The sequence below is a fragment of the Bubalus kerabau genome, chromosome 11, assembly GCF_029407905.1.
Source record: "Bubalus kerabau isolate K-KA32 ecotype Philippines breed swamp buffalo chromosome 11, PCC_UOA_SB_1v2, whole genome shotgun sequence".
In the NCBI taxonomy this organism is placed as follows: Eukaryota; Metazoa; Chordata; class Mammalia; order Artiodactyla; family Bovidae; genus Bubalus; species Bubalus kerabau.
The window spans coordinates 73,838,830-73,863,022 of record NC_073634.1 but is presented as its reverse complement, the minus strand read 5'-3'; the positions used below and the strand labels follow the sequence as shown (position 1 = coordinate 73,863,022).

Here is a 24,193-nt window from a genome sequence, read left to right as displayed (position 1 = left end):
AAACAGGTATAAATTAATGTTCATTAATAAAAGAGTTTGATGAGGATCCATTCCTTCACCCTTAAAGGCCCCAGGATGAACTGGCAGCAATAAGAATCAATGAAAACTCCTTTCGACAGGATCAGTCTAATAGATTGTCACCTGGTCTATGTTCACCACCAATGTACATGCTAAATCTTGAAATGGAGAAAGAGCTAGACAAAATGGGATTCAGTTCAGTTCAGTTCAGTCGCTCAGTTGTGTCCGACTTTTTGTGACCCCATGAATTGCAGCACGCCAGGCCTCCCTGTCCATCACCAACTCCCGGAGTTCAATCAAACTCATGTGCATTGAGTCAGTGATGCCATCCAGCCATTTCATCCTCTGTCGTCCCCTTCTCTTCCTGCCCCCAAACCCTCCCAGCATCAGAGTCTTTTCCAATGAGTCGACTCTGCATGAGGTGCCTAAAGTATTGGAGTTTCAGCCTTAGCATCAGTCCTTCCAAAGAACACCCAGGACTGATCTCCTTTAGGATGGACTGGTTGGATCTCCTTGCAGTCTAAGGGACTCGAAAGAATTTTCTCCAACACCACAGTGCAAAAGCATCAATTCTTCAGTGCTCAGCTTTCTTCACAGTCCAACTGTCACATCCATACATGACCACTGGAAAAACCATAGCGTTGACTAGACAGACCTTTGTTGGCAAAGTAATGTCTCTGCTTTTGAATATGCTATCTAGGTTGGTCATAACTTTCCTTCCAAGGAGTAAGCGTCTTTTAATTTCATGGCTGCAGTCACCATCTGTAGTGATTTTGGAGCCCCCCAAAATAAAGTCTGACAGTGTTTCCACTGTTTCCCCATCTATTTCCCATGAAGTGATGGGGCCAGATGCCATGATCTTAGATTTCTGAATGTTGAGCTTTAAGCCAACTTTTTCACTCTCCACTTTCACTTTCATCAAGAGGCTTTTTAGTTCCTCTTCACTTTCTGCCATAAGGGTGGTGTCATCTGCATATCTGAGGTTATTGATATTTCTCCCGGCAATCTTGATTCCAGCTTATGTTTCTTCCAGTCCAGCGTTTCTCATGATGTACTCTGCATATAAGTTAAATAAGCAGGGTGACAATATACAGCCTTGATGTACTCCTTTTCCTATTTGGAACCAGTCTGTTGTTCCATGTCCAGTTCTAACTGTTGCTTCCTGACCTGCATACAGATTTCTCAAGAGGCAGATCAGGTGGTCTGGTATTCCCATCTCTTTCAGAATTTTCCACAGTTTATTGTGATCCACACAGTCAAAGGCTTTGGCATAGTCAATAAAGCAGAAATAGATGTTTTTTCTGGAATTCTCTTGGTTTTTCCATGATCCAGTGGATGTTGGCAATTTGATCTCTGGTTCCTCTGCCTTTTCTAAAACCAGCTTGAACATCTGGAAGTTGACGATTAGGAAATCCTATCTCTATCAGTCACCTGAACCATCATAAAATTCTTGTTTGGACAATGCTTCACTCCCCTGCAGCGCACCCCCCCCCCCAAAAAAAAAAACCACCTATGATTTCTGTTCTCAACGTTTATGATACAGCACACGCATTTTTAAGCATCTCAGATCACAGGGGGAGTATATCACAACTGTTGACAGTGCAGACACTGGTGCTAGATGCCTGGGTTTGAATCCCAGATCTGCCACTGAACTGGGGCTAGGTAGTTAACCATTCTGAGTTTCAATAAATCCCATCTACAAAGTAAAGACAATAATAGTACCTACCTCATAGGGCTGGTGTAAGGATTAAATAACACATGTTGTATAACATTTAAAACCGTGCCAGAGCACATACAGGGATCTCAAAAATGTTAGTTATTATTAGTGACATGAGAGTGGGGGAGCACTGCCTTGAGCTTGAAACAGCATCTTAAGTTTCTGGACAAACACCTGAAGAATGATTAAAGACTTTGCCACTGACCACTTCTGAGAACAGGCCAAAAACTCTGGCTTATCTAGATCTTTTGCGTGGCTACTCTTCCCCCTGCTTTTCTAGAGGCAGAATTCTGTGATGGAAAGAAGAGGCGGGCAACCAACCTTTCTGAGCCTCAGTGTTTCTTTGTCCCTCTCTTCTACATTACCAGATGTGGCAGGAGCTGAAAGCACAAAGATAAACTGGGTTTACCGTGTAACTTCTCAGTCGACTTCCCTGGTGGCTCAGATGGTAAAGCGTCTGCCCGCAATGCGGGAGACTTGGGTTCGATCCCTGGATCAGGGAAGGTGCCCTGGAGAAGGAAATGGCAACCCACTCCAGTACTCTTGCCTGGAAAATTCCATGGACAGAAGAGCCTTGTAGAGTACAGTCCATGGGGTCGCAGAGTCGGACACAACTGAGCTACTTCTCTCAGGCGAGTGTAGGAGATAAATGCAAAATCACACGGTAGAATGATTAAGCAATATAGTGAAGGTAAAAAATACCTTTTGTTAAATGCACTGTGGAAAACAGCATCCACAGAATTTAAGACGTAAGGTATGTGAAAGAGATCTAAAGAAAGCAGACAGCGGGAACCATGTGAAATATTTTTATTGCTGACCCTCCCAAGGCCCACTTCAATTTATTTAATCCACGGACACTTGGCAACGAACCTTGTGGAACCGTTGGATTACAAAACCCTTTATTTGCAAAATCAAACTTTTCCAGTAGAATAATCCCTTCTCGTTTTCCAAACGGACAAATCCAGCTTCTGCTGAGGGTAACAGCAGTCCACGTTTCCCGCTTACTGAGGAATTGCTTGTCAAATCAGGGACTGAAACGAAAAAAAGAAAAGCGAGGCGGGAACAGCCACAACCGCGTCTGCGTAGCGCCGGAGCCCAGGCAGCCGGGAGGCGGGAAGGTCAGCACTGCCTACGCGCTCTCTGCGTAATGGGAGCTTCCCCAGCGCAGCAAACCCTGGGAGCCTCTGGGGCGCTTGCGCAGCCGCTGAGATTCAGCGCAGTGTAACTGGCGAGGAAGGGCGACGCACCTGCGCGAAGGGGGCGGTGCGGCGCGGCGGCGGTGGTGGCGGGAGAACCGAGTCCAGTGCGATTGCGCGAGGGAAGGGGGTGGGTGAGGCGGGGCCGCGAGGGGAGTACGCCATGCGCCTGCGCGGGGGGCTGCGTGGCGCGGTGGCGGGGCCGGGCGGTGTGGAGTGAGTGGCGCTGCGGGTGGGGCCGTCGGCGGCGCTGGTGAGCTTTGCGGAGTTGGGCGGTGCCGAGGAGGAGGAGGAGGAGGAGGAGGAGGAGGCGGCGGCGGCGGCGGCGGCGGCGGCGGCGGTTGGGTCTGACGCGGCCCGGTTCGTGGGGGGCTCCGCTTGTTTATTTATTTATTTATTGTGGGTGCCTCCGAGTGTTGCGAGCTCCACTGCTAGGTGGGGAGGGGGTGGGGGGGAGGGGAAGGGGGAGTTGGAGTTGGGGTCGAAACGCCGCGTGACTTGTAGGTGAGGGCACGCCGAGCGGTCGCCGCAGACTCCGCCGCCGAGAAGCCCTTGTTCCCGCTGCCGGGAAGGAGCGTCTGGTGCCGACAAGATGGCGGACGGGGAGCTGAACGTGGACAGTCTTATTACCCGACTGCTGGAGGGTGAGTCGGGGCCCGGTGGGCCGCGGGGAGGGGACGCTCTCCCTTACCCCTCCTGGTCCCTCAGGCGCTGGAGCCCAAGGGAACATCCCCCCCCCCCCCGCCCCCCGCCTCCCCGCCGCCCGCTTCCCTGCTTTTCCCGCCCCGAGACGGCCGCCGAGGATGGGGGCGAAGAAGCTGGTGGGCCAGGGGAGCGGCCTCCGGGAGAGAGGCCGGGCGAGAGGGGCTGTCCCCGCGGGCGGGCAGTGCCCCGCGGACCTTCGGGGACCCGCACGGCGGCGCGCGGCCGGGGCGTGGGGTGACCCTTCCCAGAAGGAGGAGGCCGGGATGCGTGCTCCGATGCATTGTATGCCCGCGAATTGTGTGTTTCTCCTCTGTTCTCTTTGTGCCTTGCCCTTGGCTGCCTCCCGATTCTTGTTCTGGGAGTGAAAAAAAAAAATTTTTTTTTTAATCTATCTGGGAAAACTGATCTGTTCAGCAAATTTTACATGATCCTACAGGGCGAGCTATTCAGGGAGAAGATAACACTAGCGAGAGTACCTCCCATGTCTAATTTAGCTTTAAAAAATAGTAAAAACAGGTCTGACCGAGACGAAGAAGCACGCCAGAAATATGTAGACACACGTTTGCTGTGGGAATTAGTTTTCGGATTTGAGAATTTTAACAGGTTTGAGCAGGGTTTAATTTCTGCACAAACTTAGAAAAGGTCGATTGTAAAGCCTCTGTTGTGTTTAAAGGGTCTTTACAAGTCTTCGCAGCTTTTGAAGTTTCTGGGCCCTTCTGTTTTTATTGGATAGGTTTATGTTAGGGTTGAGGATTGAGGGATAAGGAAGAGATGGAGAGGCCAGGATATTACTCAAAGTCCATCGCGGTCTTCTGCCCGCGAATGCCTTTATCCCAACATTTGCGTCATCACTAACTGCTTTGTAAGTGTGTAGAAAAGAAATTAACCCATAAAAAAAAAAGATTTAGAGTCCTCTCTGTCAGAAACCGTGGCAGGATTACATAGACGTTGTTACTTGCTTTCGAATTTCCTGAAGATAATTGTTTTTCACAGTGAAACAGTATGTACTTACTGTGATGGAAAAGCATCATAGAAGATTGTATGGTTGGGGGGCGGAAGGGAGGGCGCTAGTTCCTTTTTTTGGCCGAAGTGTCGGTATCTCATCAGTTTCTGTGTATACCGGTTGTGTAACAAACTACAGTAAATTTGCTGCAGATGTGAGTCTTCCAGCAGTGTGAGACTGAGTGTCTTTTAAGACTGAATAAGAAGCAAAGTTTTACCAGGAACTCTTACTTGCTTTTTCCTTTACTATCAAGTTATTCCTGGGAGGCCCCCTGGTGCCTGCAGTCAGTGTTCACTGTTGAAGACTTTGTGGATTTTAACAGATGTGAACATCTTGCTAGGTGTAAGACATTTGCTTTGGGGGGGGATTTTTTTTTTTTTTTAATTATTTGTTGTTTGTTCTGAGAGGGAAATGTAGCTGTTTAAAAATTTTATTATCTTGTTAACTTTGGGAGAAGTTTATGCTCACCATGAACTTGGCTTGTAAATTTAAATATTTAAAAATCTGATGCTTGTATCCAACTTGTTCATTTTTATTTTCCATATACTTATTTATATACTTTATAGACATAAGACAGGATAAACTTATATATTTTTAGATGTTTGATGTGGGACGTCTTAAGTCAGATGATTTTATGATTAGGATTGTTCGAGGTTACTAGGAAAAAGATACAGTGGGGAAAATAGGCTAAATGATTGTTTGTTTCTGTGAATTTGAATTACATCAGTGTTCGGTTCTGGTTTTGATGATCATTTTCCAGACATTTTCCCCTTTTAAATTAGCAAGAATTTATTGACCTGCTTTGTGCCAGTCACCAGGAATGCAAAGACAAGACACTCTCTTCATTCAGGGAATTCCCAATTTAAACAAGTGATTTTCAAGCTTTTGCAGCCTGCTCTCTGTTAGTAAAGGGTACCATTACTTGTTCCTTAATCCTGGGAAGTATATATAGTTTTGACAGTGCCTCCCTGGGATTCTTAAATTCTCCAGGCTCCTTTCTCCTTTGCAAAATCTAGACCTGTCCAAAGACATCCAAAACAGACTTGGATTTTCTAGTAAGTAGTTATTTTTAGTCTTGAAATAATTTTTTTTAGTTTCCAAATAAAAATCAATTGATTTTCAGTGACATTACATTTTAATTAAATTTAACTCAAATTCAAGTGAGGTTGCTTAGAATAGCTGTAGTTAAATTTTTGGTTTGTCTTTAGTATTAAATGAAGGTACAGAACTTGAACTTAATCAGCAATACTTGATCTCATTTTAAAGTGTTGATTGTAGTTCCATAACATAGTCTCGATTTTTTTTTCTTTTTATTACATCAAATTACCAGTCAGCTCTAACACTTTTAGTATAAATTTTATGAGTTGCTTTGTGTTTTCTTAGGTGGGCAAATCATGTGAATTGCCAAAGCACCATTTACATTTAATTTTTGTTGTTGTTATTATTTAATGCAAAACAGTATACTAATTTATTGTTTGGACAGTGCATATTCCTCCAATATATTTTCTTGATTAAGTTTTACTTACTACAAAGCCAGAGATTCCTAACACTCTCAGCTGTAGTGACCCTGATACTACATTGTTGTGGGTTTATCATCGTGCTTTTGACTGATTGGTTAAATTGAAGCTAGTTTCTGTGAGTATCCTGAGAAATCCACTAAAAGCTTTTTTACTTTGATGAGCAGTTCCAAAAGGACTTAGGATGGCAGTGGGAGTATAGGGAAATCATCTGGGGAGCTTTATTCAGACTGTCAATGTTGAGTTTACTTTGGAGGAGTTGAAATAGGATGAGTAGAATCTGCTTGTTTGGGAATCTGCTTCTGGGTGGTTAAGATTGTGCTAGCTTTGTTCCCAAATACAGACATGATCCAAGTGTTTAAAAACTGGGCTGTATCAGCTGATGATAACTAACGTGTGCCCATTATATATTTGATTATGTATGTGTATCATGTACATTTAAAACTGAGTGTCTGGGATATGCTTTTCTGATTATAAAAATAAGCATTCTTATTCTTACAGGAAAGAATTTATTGGATATGCTTTTCTGATTATAAAAATAAGCATTCTTATTCTTACAGGAAAGAATTTATTATATGAAATAGTGAAGAATTAAAGCCAAAGTCCTCCCCATAATTCCATGATCCAGAGATAACTTGTTGAAATTTCGATGCATTTTTCTTTCAGATACTTTACATCTTTAGAATATTGTTTATATAGCTTTATGAGTTAATTTTTAAACGTTTTCTTGCAGCTTTTTTTTTGGTTTTTGTTTTTGTTTTTTTTGCTTTGCTACAAAGCTAAACTTAATATTACAAGATAAATTGTAGACTATTAGTATCATGTTAGTAGACTGTTAGCAAAAACTTAACAGAATATGATTGTGTTTGTATTTTTGGCCTGGTATTTATGAAAATCTTGGGATGTGTGTATTTTTGTTTATAAATCCGTTTTTCACTTAATCACAACCTATCAGATGTCTAAATTTGTGAAACTGCTGTGATTATTTTTAGTTAAGCTGGAAGACTAAGCAAATAGGAAGTTTATGTCTTTTGTGTCCTTTTGAATGTCAAGAAAAGGAATGGATTTGAAAAATGAAGATTAATGAAACCATATTAAAGCCCCTCCTCCCCCCCCCACCCCTTTTTTTAAGCTTTATTGTTTTTTGGCTGCACCACACAGCTTGTGGAATATTAGTTCCCCAGCCAGGAATTGAATCCTGGTCCCCTGCAGTGAAAGCACTATGCCTCCAGTTACTGGATCGCCAGGGAATTCCCAAGTCTCTCCTTTCTCCTTTTTAAATAATAGTTTTATTGAGATACAGTTCGCATACCATGCAATTTCACCTTTTGAATTGTATAATTGAGTGGTTTGTAGTATATTCACAGAGTTGTGCAACCCATCAGTCACCACCATCAACATTAGAAAGTTCTTCCCATTATTCTCAAACACACCCCTGTTCCCATTAGCTGACAAGTCCCTTTTCCCTTCACTCCTCTCCAGCACTAGGTTATCCCTAATCTACTTCCTGTGGATTTTGCCTGTTCTGGACATTTCATGTGAATGAAATAATGCATTATGTGATCTCTTGTGATTGGCCTGTTTTTAATGTTTTGCAAGTTCATCTATATTGAAGCATGTGTCAGTATTTCGTTCCTTTTATGGCTAAACAATACTTCATTGTATGACTGTACTACATTTTTATTTGTCCGTTTGTCACTTGATGGACATTTGAGTTGTTTCCTGCTTTGGGCTGTTGTGAAAAATACTGCTATGGATGTTTATGTACAAGTGTTTGTGTGGGCATATGTTTTCATTTCCCTTGGGTAATATAACTGGGAGTGGAATTCCTTTGTCAATGGGTAACTCTGTTTAACCTTTGGAGGAACTGCCAAACTGTTTAAAGCTTCTTTTCTGATTCAGTTGTTTAATTATGACCCAGCAGTCTAAAGGTTAGGCAGTTTGAAGGAAGTGCTAGTTGATCTTGGCAACCTCAGCTTCTGCAGAGCAAGTGTTGTGTGTAAACCCAAGGCCAGGTCTCTTGGAAAAAGCAGGTTGAGGAATAGGGGAGATAGGCTGAAGGTTGCTTTCTCTCCTCTTGCTTCTTTTTAGATGAAAAGCTGGAGAAGGCATTAAGATGGTTCATTGTTCAGAGATTGAGTATTTAAATGGTTTTCCTGTTAGTTAGTTCCAGGTGAGGGAAATTTTGACAGTTTGAAGAAGTAGTCCAGAGTGTTGTTATTGTATTTGAATACAGGGCTTTTCTGATAAATGTTCAAATCCAAGATTAGGATTTATTGGGATTTAGAAATCTATTTACATTTGAGTCTAGAGACAGGATTAATTTAAGATTTAGGATTAGTGAGGAAGATAGTAAATTTTATCAAGTAATTTTTTTCCCTCTGATGTCTTATTATCCACATTTATTGTTTTAATAGAATATCTGTTCTAATATCCTATGTTCTCAAGCAACTCTAACAGGTAAAATAATGCAGCTGTTAAGAATGTCAAAATATTTAGAAATAATTAAAATCTCAGTTTCTGAAACAAAGGTTATCCTAGAAGTCTTGGGCTCTAGGGATGCAAGAAGAAATGGTTTGCAAATGTCAGTAGGCTTACTGTGGTGTGGTGGTGGAGGATATGGATTCACAGTTGAATCTTCTAGGATTTAATTTTGAGTCAATACAAATTTATACCCTTGGACAGCAATCACTGCTCTAGTGGCTAGAAGTAGTCATTTCAAGGCTTACTGTTTCTGGGAAAATAGAGGATCAGTGAAGACAGGAAGCGGACAGATGGCGGTTACAACTCTCCTTTCTTTTTGTAAACTCTCCACCTTCCCCCAAGATTGCATATGGTTACCTTTGAAGTCTTGGTTATTAGTAGGTGAAATGCAATTTTTTTTACACCTCATCCTCTGTAATACACTGCACCTCAGATTTTCCTCTGTTAGATAAAATGAAAATGCTTTAATGGAAATTAAGTCCTTATTCCACAATTAGAGAGGTAGGAGGCTAAAAATGCAGAAATTCATTCTGAAGTTAAGTATATGTAAATAACCAGTAGGCACTAGCTTGATAGAAGAATTCAGTTCCTGGTCTAGGTGGGTACTTGCCATACATAGGGAAAATAGATAAAGGACAGGGGCAGTTGTCCTTTAATCTGCCTATCCACCTGTGTATAGCAGAGTGATTTATGAGGACATACATAACCTTCCTAATAATCACTGACCTCAGGGCCCTCCCTTCCCAGATTTTCCTGCTTCTGTGCAAAGACTAGGTTTATTTCATCATGAAAGAGTTTAAGCCTTGGGCTGTTCCTCAGACCATGCCTGAGTTTCCATCTTAGTCAATTACCAAACTATTGATAGAAACATTTTCTTGGTTTGAGTGCTTGCCTTTTCGGAGAAGGCAGTGGCACCCCACTCCAGTACTTTTGCCTGGAAAATCCCATGGACGGAGGAGCCTGGTGGGCTGCAGTCCGTGGGGTCGCTAGAGTCGGACACGACTGAGTGACTTCACTTTCACTTTTCACTTTCCTGCATTGGAGAAGGAAATGGCAACCCACTCCAGTGTTCTTGCCTGGAGAATCCCAGGGACGGGAAGCCTGGTGGGCTGCCGTCTATGGGGTCGCACAGAGTCGGACACGACTGAAGCAACGCAGCAGCAGCAGCAGCTAACACCATTTTAACTTTTCCCTTAATCCTGCCACCTATTTTCAACGTTTAAAGAAATCAAGTTACTTTTCCCCATAAAGGAAATTTAAAGTGAAAGTGAAGTGGCTCAGTCGTGTTGACTCTTTGCGGCCCCATTGACTATAAGCTTCCGTCCATGGCTCCTCCGTCCATGGGATTTTCAAGGCAAAAGTACTGGAGTGGGTTGCCGTTTCCTTCTCCAGGGGATCTTACCAAGCCATGGATCGAACCCATGTCTCTCACATTGTAGGCAAACAAATGCTTTTACCATCTAAGCTACCAGGGAAGTCCAAAGAAATTTAAGGACTTCTATTAATATAGCTTTCTCTAATGTTGTACTTAGCAGTTATGGCTCTTTTATTTTAAATGGAAAACTGAGAAGGAAACTTTATAGGAACTTTTAGGTTTTTCTGTGATATTTGTATATTTATCAAATAATTGAGCCAAAGTAGTGAAGGAAAATGACTAGGCTTCTGAGTGGAAGTGAAAGATCTAAGTTACATAATGACAGAAAGGAGTGTATTTTATGAACATCAGACCTTAGTTGCAATTGTTATGTGAATCCTAAATAAAATCAGGTGTACATTTGTTTACTCAAGGTGTACCTAAGTATTGGTACATGCTGATACTTGTTTAAGATACAGGTTCTACTTGTGTTACAATTTCAGCTTATTCCCAGTTTCTTCTGTATTTCTAGGATGATGATAGGTATTTGCTTCATAATGTATCTATTTGTAACAATTAAACCGGTAAAACACTTTGAACATAATAAAAGATCCGAAAATGTTAGTGTTCTTGTTTAGTGTAAACCTGAGCCAAGATAAGGTAAGAGAGGGCTTTTTAATGCTGGTAAGCCCTGGACCCTCTCCACATTTTTGTAATTTTTGAGAAGTTTTATTTCTAGTGAGGATCTAACAGACGTGCGTTGTTTGTTGCATACAGCCACATATAGAACTGTGTGTGTGTGTAAAACATTTCTTTCTTATTACTGTTATTTGGCATTTATAATCTGGTTTGACATATTAATGTTGGTGCTGAGGGGAAGAGAGATTTCTAGGCAGAATAAAGTGGTGAAAGGTGATTTAAGGAGATTTGGTGTATGCTTTCTTTTGAATAGGGGCTAGAGAGCAGTGGATTTCAAACTTTGAATCTTGAGACTACTTTATATTCATAAAAAGAACTGGGGACAAGAGTTTTCATGTGAGTTGTTTATCAGTACTGTTAGAAATTAAAACTACGAATTTAAAATTTTGATAACCTGTTCATTTTATGTAAGTAGGGTTTGCTTTCTACAACAAAAATATTAGGGATCAGCACATTTCTTTAGTGTCTAGCTTTGTAGAAGACAGTAGAGTTCTCGTACCTTCAGTTTGTTTTGATAACATTGTTTTGGTTGAAGTATCTGAAGAAAATCTGTACTTTTACAGATAAATTGGAAAAGAAAGGAGTATTTTAAAAGCATTTATAGATAATGGTGGATATTCTTTAATAGTATAATAGAAATTGACAAGTGGTAATTTCTTAAAGGTTAGTTGTAATGTAGAATCTGAAATGTTCTCTTACATCAAAATCCATTGATCTATCTTGCATTTTAAATGGATCTTACAAATGATTTTGTAACATGCCTTGGTTCTTTTAAAATCACTGGTTAAGGTGATTTATGCAGGTGTTCAAAGTTGACACATTTTATACAACATTAAAGAATCACATTTGTTAATTTAGAACAAGGTATCAGATGAGTCCTTAAGTATGAAGAAGCTGTCAAATTCATGGTGCTGGATACAGAGTTTCCAAAATTTTAATTTTCACTAGCAACAAATGCTGTCAATTGTTTCATTTGAAATGACAGGCTCACTTTGTTCATTTTCAAGCATATCTGTTAAATATCTTGAGTGAGTAACTATAGTTTGTTAGTTGCGCTTCCAGCAAAAGAGATGTTCTGTGAAAGAAAAATTAGCTGGATCACTTTGGTACTTCAACAGTCACTCTAGAGCTTTTCTTGAAGACAGCCATTGTACTTGAATATGCAACAGAAAAGCTTCATGGATACTTTCCATTTCCTCATGCAGAATATTAGAAAGATGTGTATACTCAGTGGTGGAGATTTAATAAAATTCATCATTTTTACTGCTTAAGGGCATTTTAATTTGAAACTGGATCTTTCTGTTTCACTGTAAGTGCATGGCACTTCAGTGCCACTGACTTGGTTTCTGCTCAGGTGCCTGCGTTTTAATCATCGTTTTCACCATGCATATGTCAATGCAGTGAAAAAGAGGATCACACTCTGAGAACCCACAGGCCTACGGCACTCCCTTCTAATCCTGAAATGTCTAGCCTGCCCCTGTATCTGTTAAGTTTTCTTCTTTACTCTTTTTTCATTATCTGTTTGTTTACTAGTGTACCTGAAATGATACAGTGGTTCACAGACTTCTCTGAGAAATCATGAAAGCCCTGGGCCTTCCCTGAAAAATATGCATGTTTATATACACAGTACTACAGACAGGGGGATTACAGAGTCCTGAAGGCCATCTGTAGACTCAGATCACATTAATAATTACTATCAGGCAAACTTAAGATAAAATTATGGCAGCTGCCTAGTTCTTACATTTAAAACCAAAATTCCACATTCTAGCCAATTGTAAAAATTTTACGTTTTTAAGTTAACTTTGCTGTTTAGTATGTAACCTTGATTGAATCATTTTAGTATTGTAGATATTAAAATATTAAAGGTTAATGAAGATTACTAAGATTTCATGGGGCAAAAATAGTAATGGAATTATTCTCTTGACATTCTTTCTGTTTCAGAGAAGACAGTTATTAGTAAAAAAAACTTGCTGGAAAAAATAGCATATCGTTATTGAAAATAAAATTTAGCATACACACAACACAGACATACATATCATGCACCATTTGTAATTTAAGAGACAAACCTACATTGAAAAGACTTTTAAAAGAATTTGAAATATAATGATTGAGTATAATTTTTTGCAGTCATGAGAAGGGACTTCTTTTAGGGGAGAAGACAACATTTTGCTTAATTGAGGTTCAGAGTTGGTGTTCATCATCAAAGTCAATGGAAGTGTTTGTCTATTGTTGATCTATAATGAGATTTTATGTATTTTATCTTGGAAGCTGTCTTAACACAGACAGATAGGTACTGCCAAAACTAATATCAATCCACAAGCATATGGTTTTAGTTAAGTGATTTTAGTCATCACTTGGAAGGTATTTATAGGATTTTATTAGTCCTGTCTTGATATCTGCCTTTTAGCATGTCATTATATTACAGATTAATCAATTCCAGTAATAGGTTAGGTGGAAGCTCCTCACCTGCACAAATAAATGAATTTTGATATATTTTGCATTAACACTAAGATCTGATGAATGCTGTTAGAACTGTGGTTTGAACTTAGAAAATAGTATTCAGTGAAAAACTATGAGGGAGTAAAAATCTCACTTGTTTTAACTTTTGACAACCCTGAAACTGTATAAAGCAACCTGACATTTGCTTGTGACCCAGGCAACATTAGTTGTTAAAGTGCTTAATATAATATATGTTTCACATACAAGCTTTTTTGTTTTGGGGTTTTTTTTGCATTTTAATTTTAGGTTTTAACTGAGAAATATTATTAGGTTTGTAGTAAAATCTAATTTATAAAACCTACTCTCTGTTTGATAGTAGTGATTGGGGGTTACTCTTCTCATTCAAAAAAATTTCAGTATCAGCCCTAAGCCTTAAAATAAAAAATCAGTAAAACTTCATCACTACTGAACTACTGAACTGCTCTGTGCTAGGGCAAGTCAGGATATTCAGCTTTTGTTTCTCACAAACATTTGTGGACCCGACCATGGTTAGGTTTATGAGAACTAATGAAGTATACCATTGGTATTGCTGGTTCAACGGTGTGATTAGAATCTTTTTCCACTCAGTAACTGCACCATAAACTTTAAATACCTTCAATTTTTACAGGCTTTTTAAAATTATCCAACTAAGTCTTTTTCTGCTCCATGCATAGTTTTACCTGCATCATGGTTGTGGGTTTGTTTGTTTGGCTTCTTTAGAAAAAAATTTTTTTTTAGGCCACACAGTGTGGACTGTGGCATTTAGTTCCCCCACCAGGGTTTGAACCATGTTGCTCCCCACTCCCTGCCGTGGAAGCGTGGAGTATTAACCACTGAACCTCCAGGGAAGTCCCTCTTTGGAAATATTCTTGCCTGTGGTTGTTCCACTCATACTGTTCATGGAGGCTAACTTTTCTGTCATTTCAAATTCAGTATTGGCTCCTCAAATAAGCAACAAATAAGTATTGGCAATATCTGTGAACGCATTCATCAAGAGCCAATGAAACCACTCAAAATTGTTCGTTTTTTTAACTCATTATTGATGTTGCTTCCAACGTTGTCAACTCTTCAAGAGCTGTTTTTACAGAAAGACTTCAATAAATACATATAGTTTTGGGACATATTTCTTTGGCTTTTCCAAACAAACATGATTTAATTAAGTCACCATTAGTAAATGGCTTTCTTCGCTTGCTAATACATGAGTCAGTTGGAAACTTACTTTCATTGCAGCCTCATTTCTATTTTTGTGCAGAAATTCTGCTGTGATGAGATTCTGTTAAAAATTTTTTTTAAAGTTTTGTTACTTCCTGTGAGTTGGGAATGTTGTGACAAGTGCTCAGTTTCCTAATGTTAACATATTTTATTCTTTTAGCTGGAAAGTCATAAATATAATGCCTGATAGTCTAATCCAGTAACAAAATAACCTAAACACTCCATTGTGCCTTAGACATTCACATTCCACTTTTCTTCCTTTAACATGATGAGTATGCACTAGTAATAAAATAAAATGGCACTCAAGACATTGTTGAGTTATAGCTGTATCTCTGCAATTTCTAGAACCTTGGGAAACAATGCAAAGCCATGAGGGTACCCCATGTACTCGCTGCCACAACTACTCAACTCTGCCATTGTAGCGTGAAAGTACCTGTAGGTATCGATAATACATAAATGAATGAGAGTGGTTCTGTTCCAGTAAAATTTCATTTTTGAATGCTAACATTTGAATTTCATGTAACTTTTATGTGTCACAAAGTATTATTTTTTCCCACCTCCCCACCAACTTATTAAAAATATATAAAGGACCAAATTTCACCTTGGACCTTAGTGTTTTTCCCCCTTTCTGTTGTAAACATGATTTTGCAGAAAGTTTGCTTTATCAGGAGTCAGGTACCTTGGTGCTCACACCCATGTTGCATGACTGATTCATTCACATAATGTATGGAGTTATGGCCCTTAATGTCTAGTCCTTGGCAAGGTATTTCTCAAAATTCTTTATAAAATCATATGAATTTCTAGTGTATACCCAATAATCATATTTTGTGTACTTACTATTTTCACTTGAGCAGAGGGTTTTGATCTTGAAGTACCAGTGAGTTCACCAGTCACTCCTAGAGGCATAGGGGAATAGACTCCAAATAAAAAGTGGCAGTCTTACTGGAGTAAAGAGGAGAGGTGGAAGTCTGGGGCAACTAAAGCAGTTGAAACTTAAGTCCTAAAGAGGAGAGAATCACATAGACTCTAACCTCAGAATCTGTAGTCGACTCCCGCTAAAGTCGAGGACTTCCCTGGTGGCTCAGACAGTAAAGCGTCTGCCTACAATGCGGAAGACCCAGGTTCAATCCCTGGGTCAGGAAGATCTCCTGGAGAAGGAAATGGCAACCCACTCCAGTATTCTTGCTTGGAAAATCCCATGGGCAGAGGAGCCTGGTAGGCTACAGTCCATGGGGTCACAAAGAATCGGACACGACTGAGCGACTCCACGTTCATGTTCCCCCTAAAGTCATTGACTTCTAAGATGTACACATGCAAGAGAAGATTCTAAGAAACCCAGAAGAATCTGAGCAGAGATTCCAGCGTTGTCCAGTACCTGCGTGGCAAAAGTTGACTTTAAGACTTAATATAAGTAAGAGAGACTATATTGTACCCTGAGTTTTCCATTGAGACCTCCATCATGGCCAAGATTGAAGGCAAAATGAAATAGACCCACCCTCAAGAAAATGTGGGTGCATTATTGCCACACTTTCTGCTGCTAAAGGAAACAACCCTCTGTGGAGAAGATGTCATAAAAAAACTACTACAATTATTCATCCATAATCAAACATTTCTGTGAAATACTACAGGAATGCTAACATGATCAATTGACCAAAAAAAAGAAAAAAAGGTATAAATCCACCTTATATAATTCATATATTAGAGATGTCACACAGACTTTAAGATAACTGATTTAATATGCCCAAGGTAAAGAGGAAAGGAAAAATTTCATCAGAGACCTGGAAACTTTATAACCAAAAAAATACGTTAACTAAAGTTAAAAATTTCGTAGTTGTGTTTACATACTTGCAAATTAAAAACAGCAGAATAGAGGAGTAGTAAACTAGGGGAAAATAGTTGAGTGGAAATTCTGCAGTGCTGAGAGAGAAAAAATAAAGGGAGAATACAGAAAGAAGGCAGCAGAAGACAATGGAAAAGTTTAACATGTCACCTTACACCTGTCAGAATGGCTGTTACCTAAAAGAGAACAAATAACAAGTGTCAGCAAGGGTATGGATGAAAGGAAATGCTGGTGCACTGTTGGGGGTGGGGGGTAAATTGATGCAGCCACTACAGAAAACAGAATGGAGGTTCCTCAAAATATTAAAAATAGAACTACTGTAGGATCCAGCAATTCCACTTCTGGGTATATATCTAAAGAAAACAAAAATACTAATTTGGAAAGACAGATGCACCTTTATGTTGCAGCATTATTTACAATAGCCAAAATGTGGAAACAGTCTAAGTGCCCTTTATCCAGTGAATGGATAAAGAAGATATGGTGTGTGTGTTTGTATTGTGGACTATTAGCCATAAAAAAGAATGAAATCTTATCATTAGTGACAACAGGAATGGACCTAGACAGTATTTTGCTAAGTGAAATAAGTCAGACAAACAAAGACAAATACTATATGATTTCACTTGCATGTGGAAGCTAAAAAAACAAAACAGGTGAACAAACGAAACAGAAACACAGTCGTAGATAGAACAAACAGATGGTGCCAGGGAGTGGGGGCTAAGAGAAATAGATGAGGAGGGTTAAGAGGTACAAACCTCTCAGTTGAAAAATAAATGAGTCCAGAGTGTGAAATGTACAGTCTGCGGAATGCAGTCAGTACCTTTGTATGGTGACAGATGGAAACTAAACTTATGGTGATCATTTTGAAATGTATAGAAATATCGAATCACTCACTGTTGCACCAGCAACTAACAGTGTTGTAGGTCAAGTACACTTCAAAAACAAACAAACTTGTGGGAAACAAAGATCAGATTTGTGGTTACCAGAGGTGTGGTTACCAGAGGAGGGGAATTGATTGAAAGTAGTCAGAAGGTACAAACTTTCAGTTATGAGATACATACTGGGTATGTTATATACAACATGATAGTTATAATCAACACTGCTCTATGTTATATATGAAAACTGTTTAGAGAGTGGATCCCAGGGAGTTGCCCGGCAGTCCAGGGCTTAGGACTCTGCACTTTCACTGCAGAAGCCCCGGTTCAGTCCCTAATGGGGAACCTAAGATCCCACAAGCTACATGCACAGCCATAAAAGAGAAAGAGTGGAACCTGGGAGTTCTTATCACAAGAGAAAAAAGCTTTTTTTCTGTTTTATTTTGTTTCTATGTGAGATGATGGCTATTCACTAAACTTAATTGTGGTAATCATTTTGTGTTATTCTCCTTAAACGTATTCAGAGGTGTATGCCAATTATATCTCAATAGAACTGGAAGAAGAAAAATTTTTTAAGGAGGAGAAAAATAATTTTGACCTTTATTCTATAGCATACACAAAATTAAGGTAGATTATTGAATGAGTTAGGCTAAACAATAAAGTATCTAAAAGGTTTAAAAGGAAACATAAGGAAATACTTCGGAGAAGGCAAACATTTCTTGAACATGATGTAAGACATCAAAAAAAAAAAAATTTAAGATGGGTTTAAATACATTAAAGTATACCAGTTTATCAAAGGCAGCATTAAGAGAATGAAATTTTCTTGGGCTCCAAAATCACGGCAGATAGTGACTGCAGCCATGAAATTAAAAGACACTTTGGAAGAAAAGCTATGACCAACCTGGACAGCATATTAAAAAGCAGAGACATTGCCAATGAAGGTCTGCCTAGTTAAAGCTGTTGTTTTTTTCAGTAGTCATGTATGGATGTGAGAGTTGGACCATAAAGAAAGCTGAGCGCCAAAGAATTGATGCTTTTAAACTGTGATGTTGAAGAAGACTCTTGAGAGTCCCTTGGACAGCAAGAAGATCCAACCAGTCCATCCTAAAGGAAATAGGTCCTGAATATTCATTGGAAGGACTGATGCTGAAGCTCAATACTTTGGCCACCTGATGCGAAGAACTGACTCATTGGAAAAGACCCTGATGCTGGGAAAGATTGAAGGCAGGAGAAGAAGGGGACAACAGAGGATGAGATGGTTGGATGGCATCACTGACTTGATGGACATGAGTTTGAGCAAGGTCCAGGAGTTGGTGGTGGACAGGGAAGCCTGGCGTGCTGCAGTCCATGGGGTTACCAAGAGTCCGACAGGACTAAGCAACCGAACTGAAACTGGGAGAAGATACTTACAATGTATCTGACAAAGAATTCGTCTGGAATATGTAAAGAATTCCTACAGATTAGTTTTAAAGAATGAACAAAAGACTTAAAATGAACTTCACACAAAAAAAGGATGTCCCAGTGGCCTATTGAGCATACGAAAAGGGTAATGCAAACCAAAATCTCACTGAATATCACTACACCCAACAAATTGACTAAAACTGTTGACAAAGAGGTAGAGCAGCATTGCTGGTGGGATTGTAAATTGGTTTAACCACTCTAGGAAACGGGTGGTATCTGCTTCTTAATAAAGCTAAGTCTTCCTGTGACCCAGTAGTCCTCCTGTTATATGTATACCAAGAGAAATGTACATGAATATTCAAAGCATTCATAATAGTCTCAAGCAGGAAATGACCCAAACAGAGTATATAAATATATTTTGGTGTATTCGTATGAGAAAATACTTCAAATGGCTGCTAAATACAGCATGAATGAATCTCACGTGACAGTGAACAAGAGTGTGTACTATTTATAAATTTATACTATAAATTTCTATTTAAAATTCAAAAACATTAGACTAATCTATGCTGAAAGAAATAAGAATAGTAACCTTGGGCATTATTATTGAATGGTTAGGGCTTAAGGGAGCCTTGGGCTGCTGGAAGTATTCTGTGTCTTGATCTGGGTGGTGGTTACCTAGGTGTATACATAAACCGTACTTTATATAATAGCTCAATTGATTTTTAAACATTAATAGTACAGTAGATATTTGCTGTAACAGAATTTTCACCTGGCTTGCACTTATTACCTGCTGAAAATTTTTTGGGGGGGAAATTTTTGACTAAAAAAATTTTTATGTGGTGGACTAGAAAGAGTATTGATTTTTGAGTTTGAAGACCTTGTTCTCAATTCCTTTCTGCTGCTTTTTACTCCTGTAGTAATCTTGTGCAGATTATTTTAATCTCTTTCTGTTATTGTAGAATGTAGGTAGTAACTTCCCTTTTTAATTCTCGGGATACCAAAAGGATTAAATGAGATGATCGATGTGAAGTTGCTTTGCACTAAATTAATTATGCAGATATGTAGTATGTTCATAATTTAAAGACACTTGGGTCTAGATTCATAAACCCACATTCTGTAATTCCTCATGAATATTGTGATAGTGATCTAGTTCCTCCGTGTAACCGATTGCCTAGATTTATTCCTTTTTATCAGATAATTGAGAATTTTTAAGTGTTCTTGGAAGCCTTGGAGTCTGCACTGGTGGGAGCATGACTTTTACATTGAAAGACAGTGGGATTGCCCTGAGCAGTTTACCCTGTTCTCCCAATCATTTTGCTGATGTATTCCTAAAATTTGGTCACGTGTCAGAAGCTTAACCCTTGGAAGAACCTTTAGCTTCTCTAAACTTCATCAACTTTTAGAAGTGATTGATTATGAAAGTCGCTATTTTATTTGCCTGTGGAGGGTAGGGGAGCTATTACCAGTTACAATTTTAAGAAAGTACTGATTGCAAGGTATCTCCTAACTTTTAGAGATATTAATTGGGAAAAAGCATGCAGTGAAATACAAGAAGTTTTGGTAAATTTTAGTTTCTGTGGATTAGCATGACTTAAAAGTTGAAGCATTTTTAGCCTGTAAAAATGTTAGTTGAAGTGTACCTAACTGTAACTTAAATTACTTGCATGGGAGGCCAGAATTAAAGTCGGAGCTTACAGAGGAAATAAAGCAAATATGAGATAAAATATTCACCACTGGAATTTAGACACTTTAACACATCAAAGTGACCCACACTAGTCTTAATTTGCTTAATAATCATTGCCATCAAATTAAAACTAAATTTTGATAACCAAGAAGTGCTTTATTACTACAGAGTCACAGCAGAAATTGTGGAAACTTCTTTGAGAGCCCAAAGTATTTTGTTTGTATTGTCCATTGCTGTTATCTCTAAATAATTACTTTTAGGTGTGTGTTTGTCATCTGAAAGCCCCCAGAAACCTTTAATCCTTCAAGGAGAATACTTTTTACCTCCTAAAACTAAAATAGATAGGTATTTGATGCACTGATTGTAAAACCTTTTTTGTAATCATCATTTCCCACATTTACATTTTTTACCAAGATTAATAATTGTTCCTATTGCAGGGCATTGAATCTAAGCTAGTATTTTAGATACTTAGAGGAAGATAAAAAGTTGTGTGTTTCTTCATCTTTAAAAAATTCAAGTGTTTACAGAAAGTAGGTAATTGAGAACTAGTACTTAAAAGGCTAAGTTCCCATAGTAAGAGCAGTTCTGATCATGGTTTGGATTTCAGAAATGGTCTTACTGTCATATTTGCTTAAAATACATTTCAACATTGTCTCTTTGTTATATTACTATATTAATGGATTATATATATATGAATAGGCTTTTGCAGGGTTAGAGGCTTTTTTTTTTTTTTTTTTTTAGCCTCTTTCAACCTGACAAAGGAATCCGCAATTTTTAGTAAGAAATGTATGGATTAAAATGTAAATGGGAAGTCATGGGTGTATATAAAAATGTAGTCTCTGTTTTCTTTAATAAATGCTTTTTCAAAGTAAGATTGGCAGCTCACAGTGTATTTAAAGAGAAAGAGCCAGTAGGGAAGGTAATAATGAGAGGAAATGATTAGAAGTTCAGTTCATTAGGGCAAGGGCTTCCCTTGTGGCTCAGCTGGTAAAGAATCCACCTGTAATGTGGGAGACCTGGGTTTGATCCCTGGGTTGGGAAGTTCCCCTGGAGAAGGGAAAGGCTACCCACTCCAGAATTCTGGCCTGGAGAATTCCATGGATGACTGAGTGACTTTCACTTCATTTTCAATAGGGCAAATAAGGGAATTCTCCATGGACCATTCCTCCCCACTCCATCCCAGAAGTTATTGGGAACCGTATTAATTAATGAGTTTTAGTCACTTGAACTGCAAGGCCTCAAATTGACCACTGGAAAATAAAGAAGACCACATTTCCATGGTAGCAGCCTTATGGCAACCCACTCCAGTACTTTTGTTTGGAAAATCCCATGGACGGAGGAGCCTGGTGGGCTGCAGTCCATGGAGTCCCGAAGAGTCGGACATGACTAAGCGACTTCACTTTCACTTTACACTTTCATGCACTGGAGAAGGAAATGGCAACCCACTCCAGTGTTCTTGCCTGGAGAATCCCAGGGACGGTGGAGCCTGGTGGGCTGCCGTCTATGGGGTCGCACAGAGTCGGACACGACTGAAGCAACTTAGCAGCAGCAGCAGCAGCCTTAAGGAGCATTGGAAACCACCAACAGTGAAGATAGAGATAAGCCAGAGATCATAGAATTACCTACTGTTAGCCATGGAACACAACAGGGTATCTGATAGTTTGCTGCCTGTGTGAATCTTCTGATATTCAGAATATAGTCATGACCCCTTTTTTTAGAATTAATATTTTATGGATAAACTTTAGAAAACTGACCATTTTATTTACTGTTTACCAGTACGAGGATGTCGTCCAGGAAAGATTGTACAGATGACTGAAGCAGAAGTTCGGGGCTTATGTATCAAGTCTCGGGAGATCTTTCTCAGCCAGCCTATTCTTTTGGAATTGGAAGCACCACTGAAAATCTGTGGTATGTAAATGGGTAAAGTTGGAAACAATCTCTTGAATTCACTACACTGAAGATGAGTTAGAGAAAACATCTAAAAAGTTTTGTGAAAAAAAGGTTTGCTAGGTTTTATTGCATACAATTGTAGAATTTGAGACTTTGAGAAAATGACAAGTTAGAGATGAGAAGAAAATGTTTGCTATATAAACAGCAGATTAAAAGATTGCTGGTCACACTATTACAAAGAGTTCTTAGAATAAGAAAAAGACAGTACAATAAAAAAAAATTGAGTGGGAGCAGATTGTAGAGGAGATTCAAATGACCAGTAAACATAAGATTCTCAGACTCACTTGTAATCAGTGAGATGCAACTTAAAAACAAATCTGGGACTCTGATGAAATTGGGGGAAAAAATGTCAAAAATTGTTATCTATTGTTATCAAGGATATGGATTCGAGTACACAGGTATAGAATTTTGGGGGTCGATATGGCCGTATCCATGGTCTTCTAACTTAGTTTTGATTGTTTTATTTTGAAGATTATATAACTATACAGTTTGTATTTGATCTTTCAAATCTTACAGTGGCTTTTGGCCAGAGGCAAAAACTTAAACCTTAAGTTAACATTGTTGCAGTCGGAAAAACTGTTGGCACATAAAAGCATTTTTCTATAGTTTATATACAGTAGGATGTGGCATGTATAATGTACTGACTTTTGGTTTGATAATGCAGTTTTTCTTTTAGTCGGAGAAGGCAATGGCACCCCACTCCAGTACTCTTGCCTGGAAAATCCATGGACAGAGGAGCCTGGTAGGCTGCAGTCCATGGGGTCGCTAAGAGTCGGGAACGACTGAGCGACTTCACTTTCACTTTTCACTTTCATGCATTGGAGAAGGAAATGGCAACCCACTCCAGTGTTCTTGCCTGGAGAATCCCAGGGATGGGGAAGCTTGGTGGGCTGCCGTCTCTGGGGTCGCACAGAGTCGGACACGACTGAAGCGACAGCAGCAGCAGCAGTGTTTATCACATAGCTTTAATGAACTTAACCATCAGCTTTTGAAGAGATAGTTGAAATTGTGTGGAAATGATCAGTCCCTTCTATGAATTAAATGAAGCAAATTAAAAGTCATCTTAAAATTTAAGTGACTCAATAGTCTGAACACGATAGTCTTTACATGCTTTCATACAGAAATAATTTGAAAGTAGTAGAAGTTATTTATACTAAATATTTAGTTTTTGCTGTTTGCTCACTACTAGGCATAAAAAAAGTGAACCTAAGTTAAATTACCAGATAATGAATGTAACTGTGTTAGTATATAACAAATTGCCCCCAAACTTTGTGATTTAACATTAATTTATCATGTCACAGTGTCTGTGGGGTAAAAATTCAGGCAGAGCTTAGCTGGATCCTCTGGTTTTGAGTCTCTCAAAAGACTACAGTCAAGATGCCATCTGAGCCTGTAATCATCTCAAGGCTCAATTGTGAAAGGATATGTTCCTTATGGGCCAGTGGACTGAAGACCTCAGTTCCTAAGGAGCTGTTGGCCCATGGCCTCCTTTAGTTCTTTATTAGGTTTGTTTCTCCATAAGGCAGCTTAATCATCGAGCATGAGAGGCGGCAAGAGAAAGTGCAAGCAAGATGGGAAGCTACAATCTTTTGTAACCCAGTCTCCGAAGTGAAAGCCCATCTCACTTTTGCTGTATCTTCTTCATTAGAAGTAAGTCACTAGTTACAGCCCACATTCAGGAGAGAGGATTACATAAGGGTAGAAACAGTGAGAATCATTTCATAGAAGCTGCTTTACCACAGTAACCGTAAACTTTCTGAAACTGGCTTTTTCTATTTTTAGGAGATATTCATGGACAGTATACAGATTTACTGCGATTATTTGAATATGGGGGTTTCCCCCCAGAAGCCAACTATCTTTTCTTAGGAGATTATGTGGACAGAGGAAAGCAGTCTTTGGAAACAATCTGCTTGCTATTGGCTTATAAAATCAAATACCCAGAAAACTTTTTTCTCTTAAGAGGAAACCATGAGTGTGCTAGCATCAATCGCATTTATGGATTCTATGATGAATGTAAGTAAAAATAAAAGCATTTCTTTTTAATTGGAAATTCTCTAATAGTT

General features: G+C 39.1%; 1 protein-coding gene across 2 annotated transcripts in view; it reads left to right on the top strand.

Annotated features, from left to right (window-relative positions):
• Nucleotides 1-3,064: 3,064 nt before the first annotated feature.
• PPP1CB (protein phosphatase 1 catalytic subunit beta) overlaps nt 3,065-24,193 on the top strand; it is a 36,806-nt gene continuing 15,677 nt past the window's right edge. The window contains exons 1-4 of one of the 2 annotated variants that reach the window (XM_055540614.1): nt 3,065-3,184; nt 3,436-3,575; nt 21,957-22,088; nt 23,913-24,143. In XM_055540614.1, the coding sequence (XP_055396589.1) occupies nt 3,524-3,575; nt 21,957-22,088; nt 23,913-24,143 (415 nt within the window). In that variant the 5' untranslated portion in view covers nt 3,065-3,184; nt 3,436-3,523. Of the gene's footprint in view, nt 3,185-3,214; nt 3,292-3,435; nt 3,576-21,956; nt 22,089-23,912; nt 24,144-24,193 lie in introns of those variants that run through there. The other variant, XM_055540616.1, reaches the window with a different exon arrangement.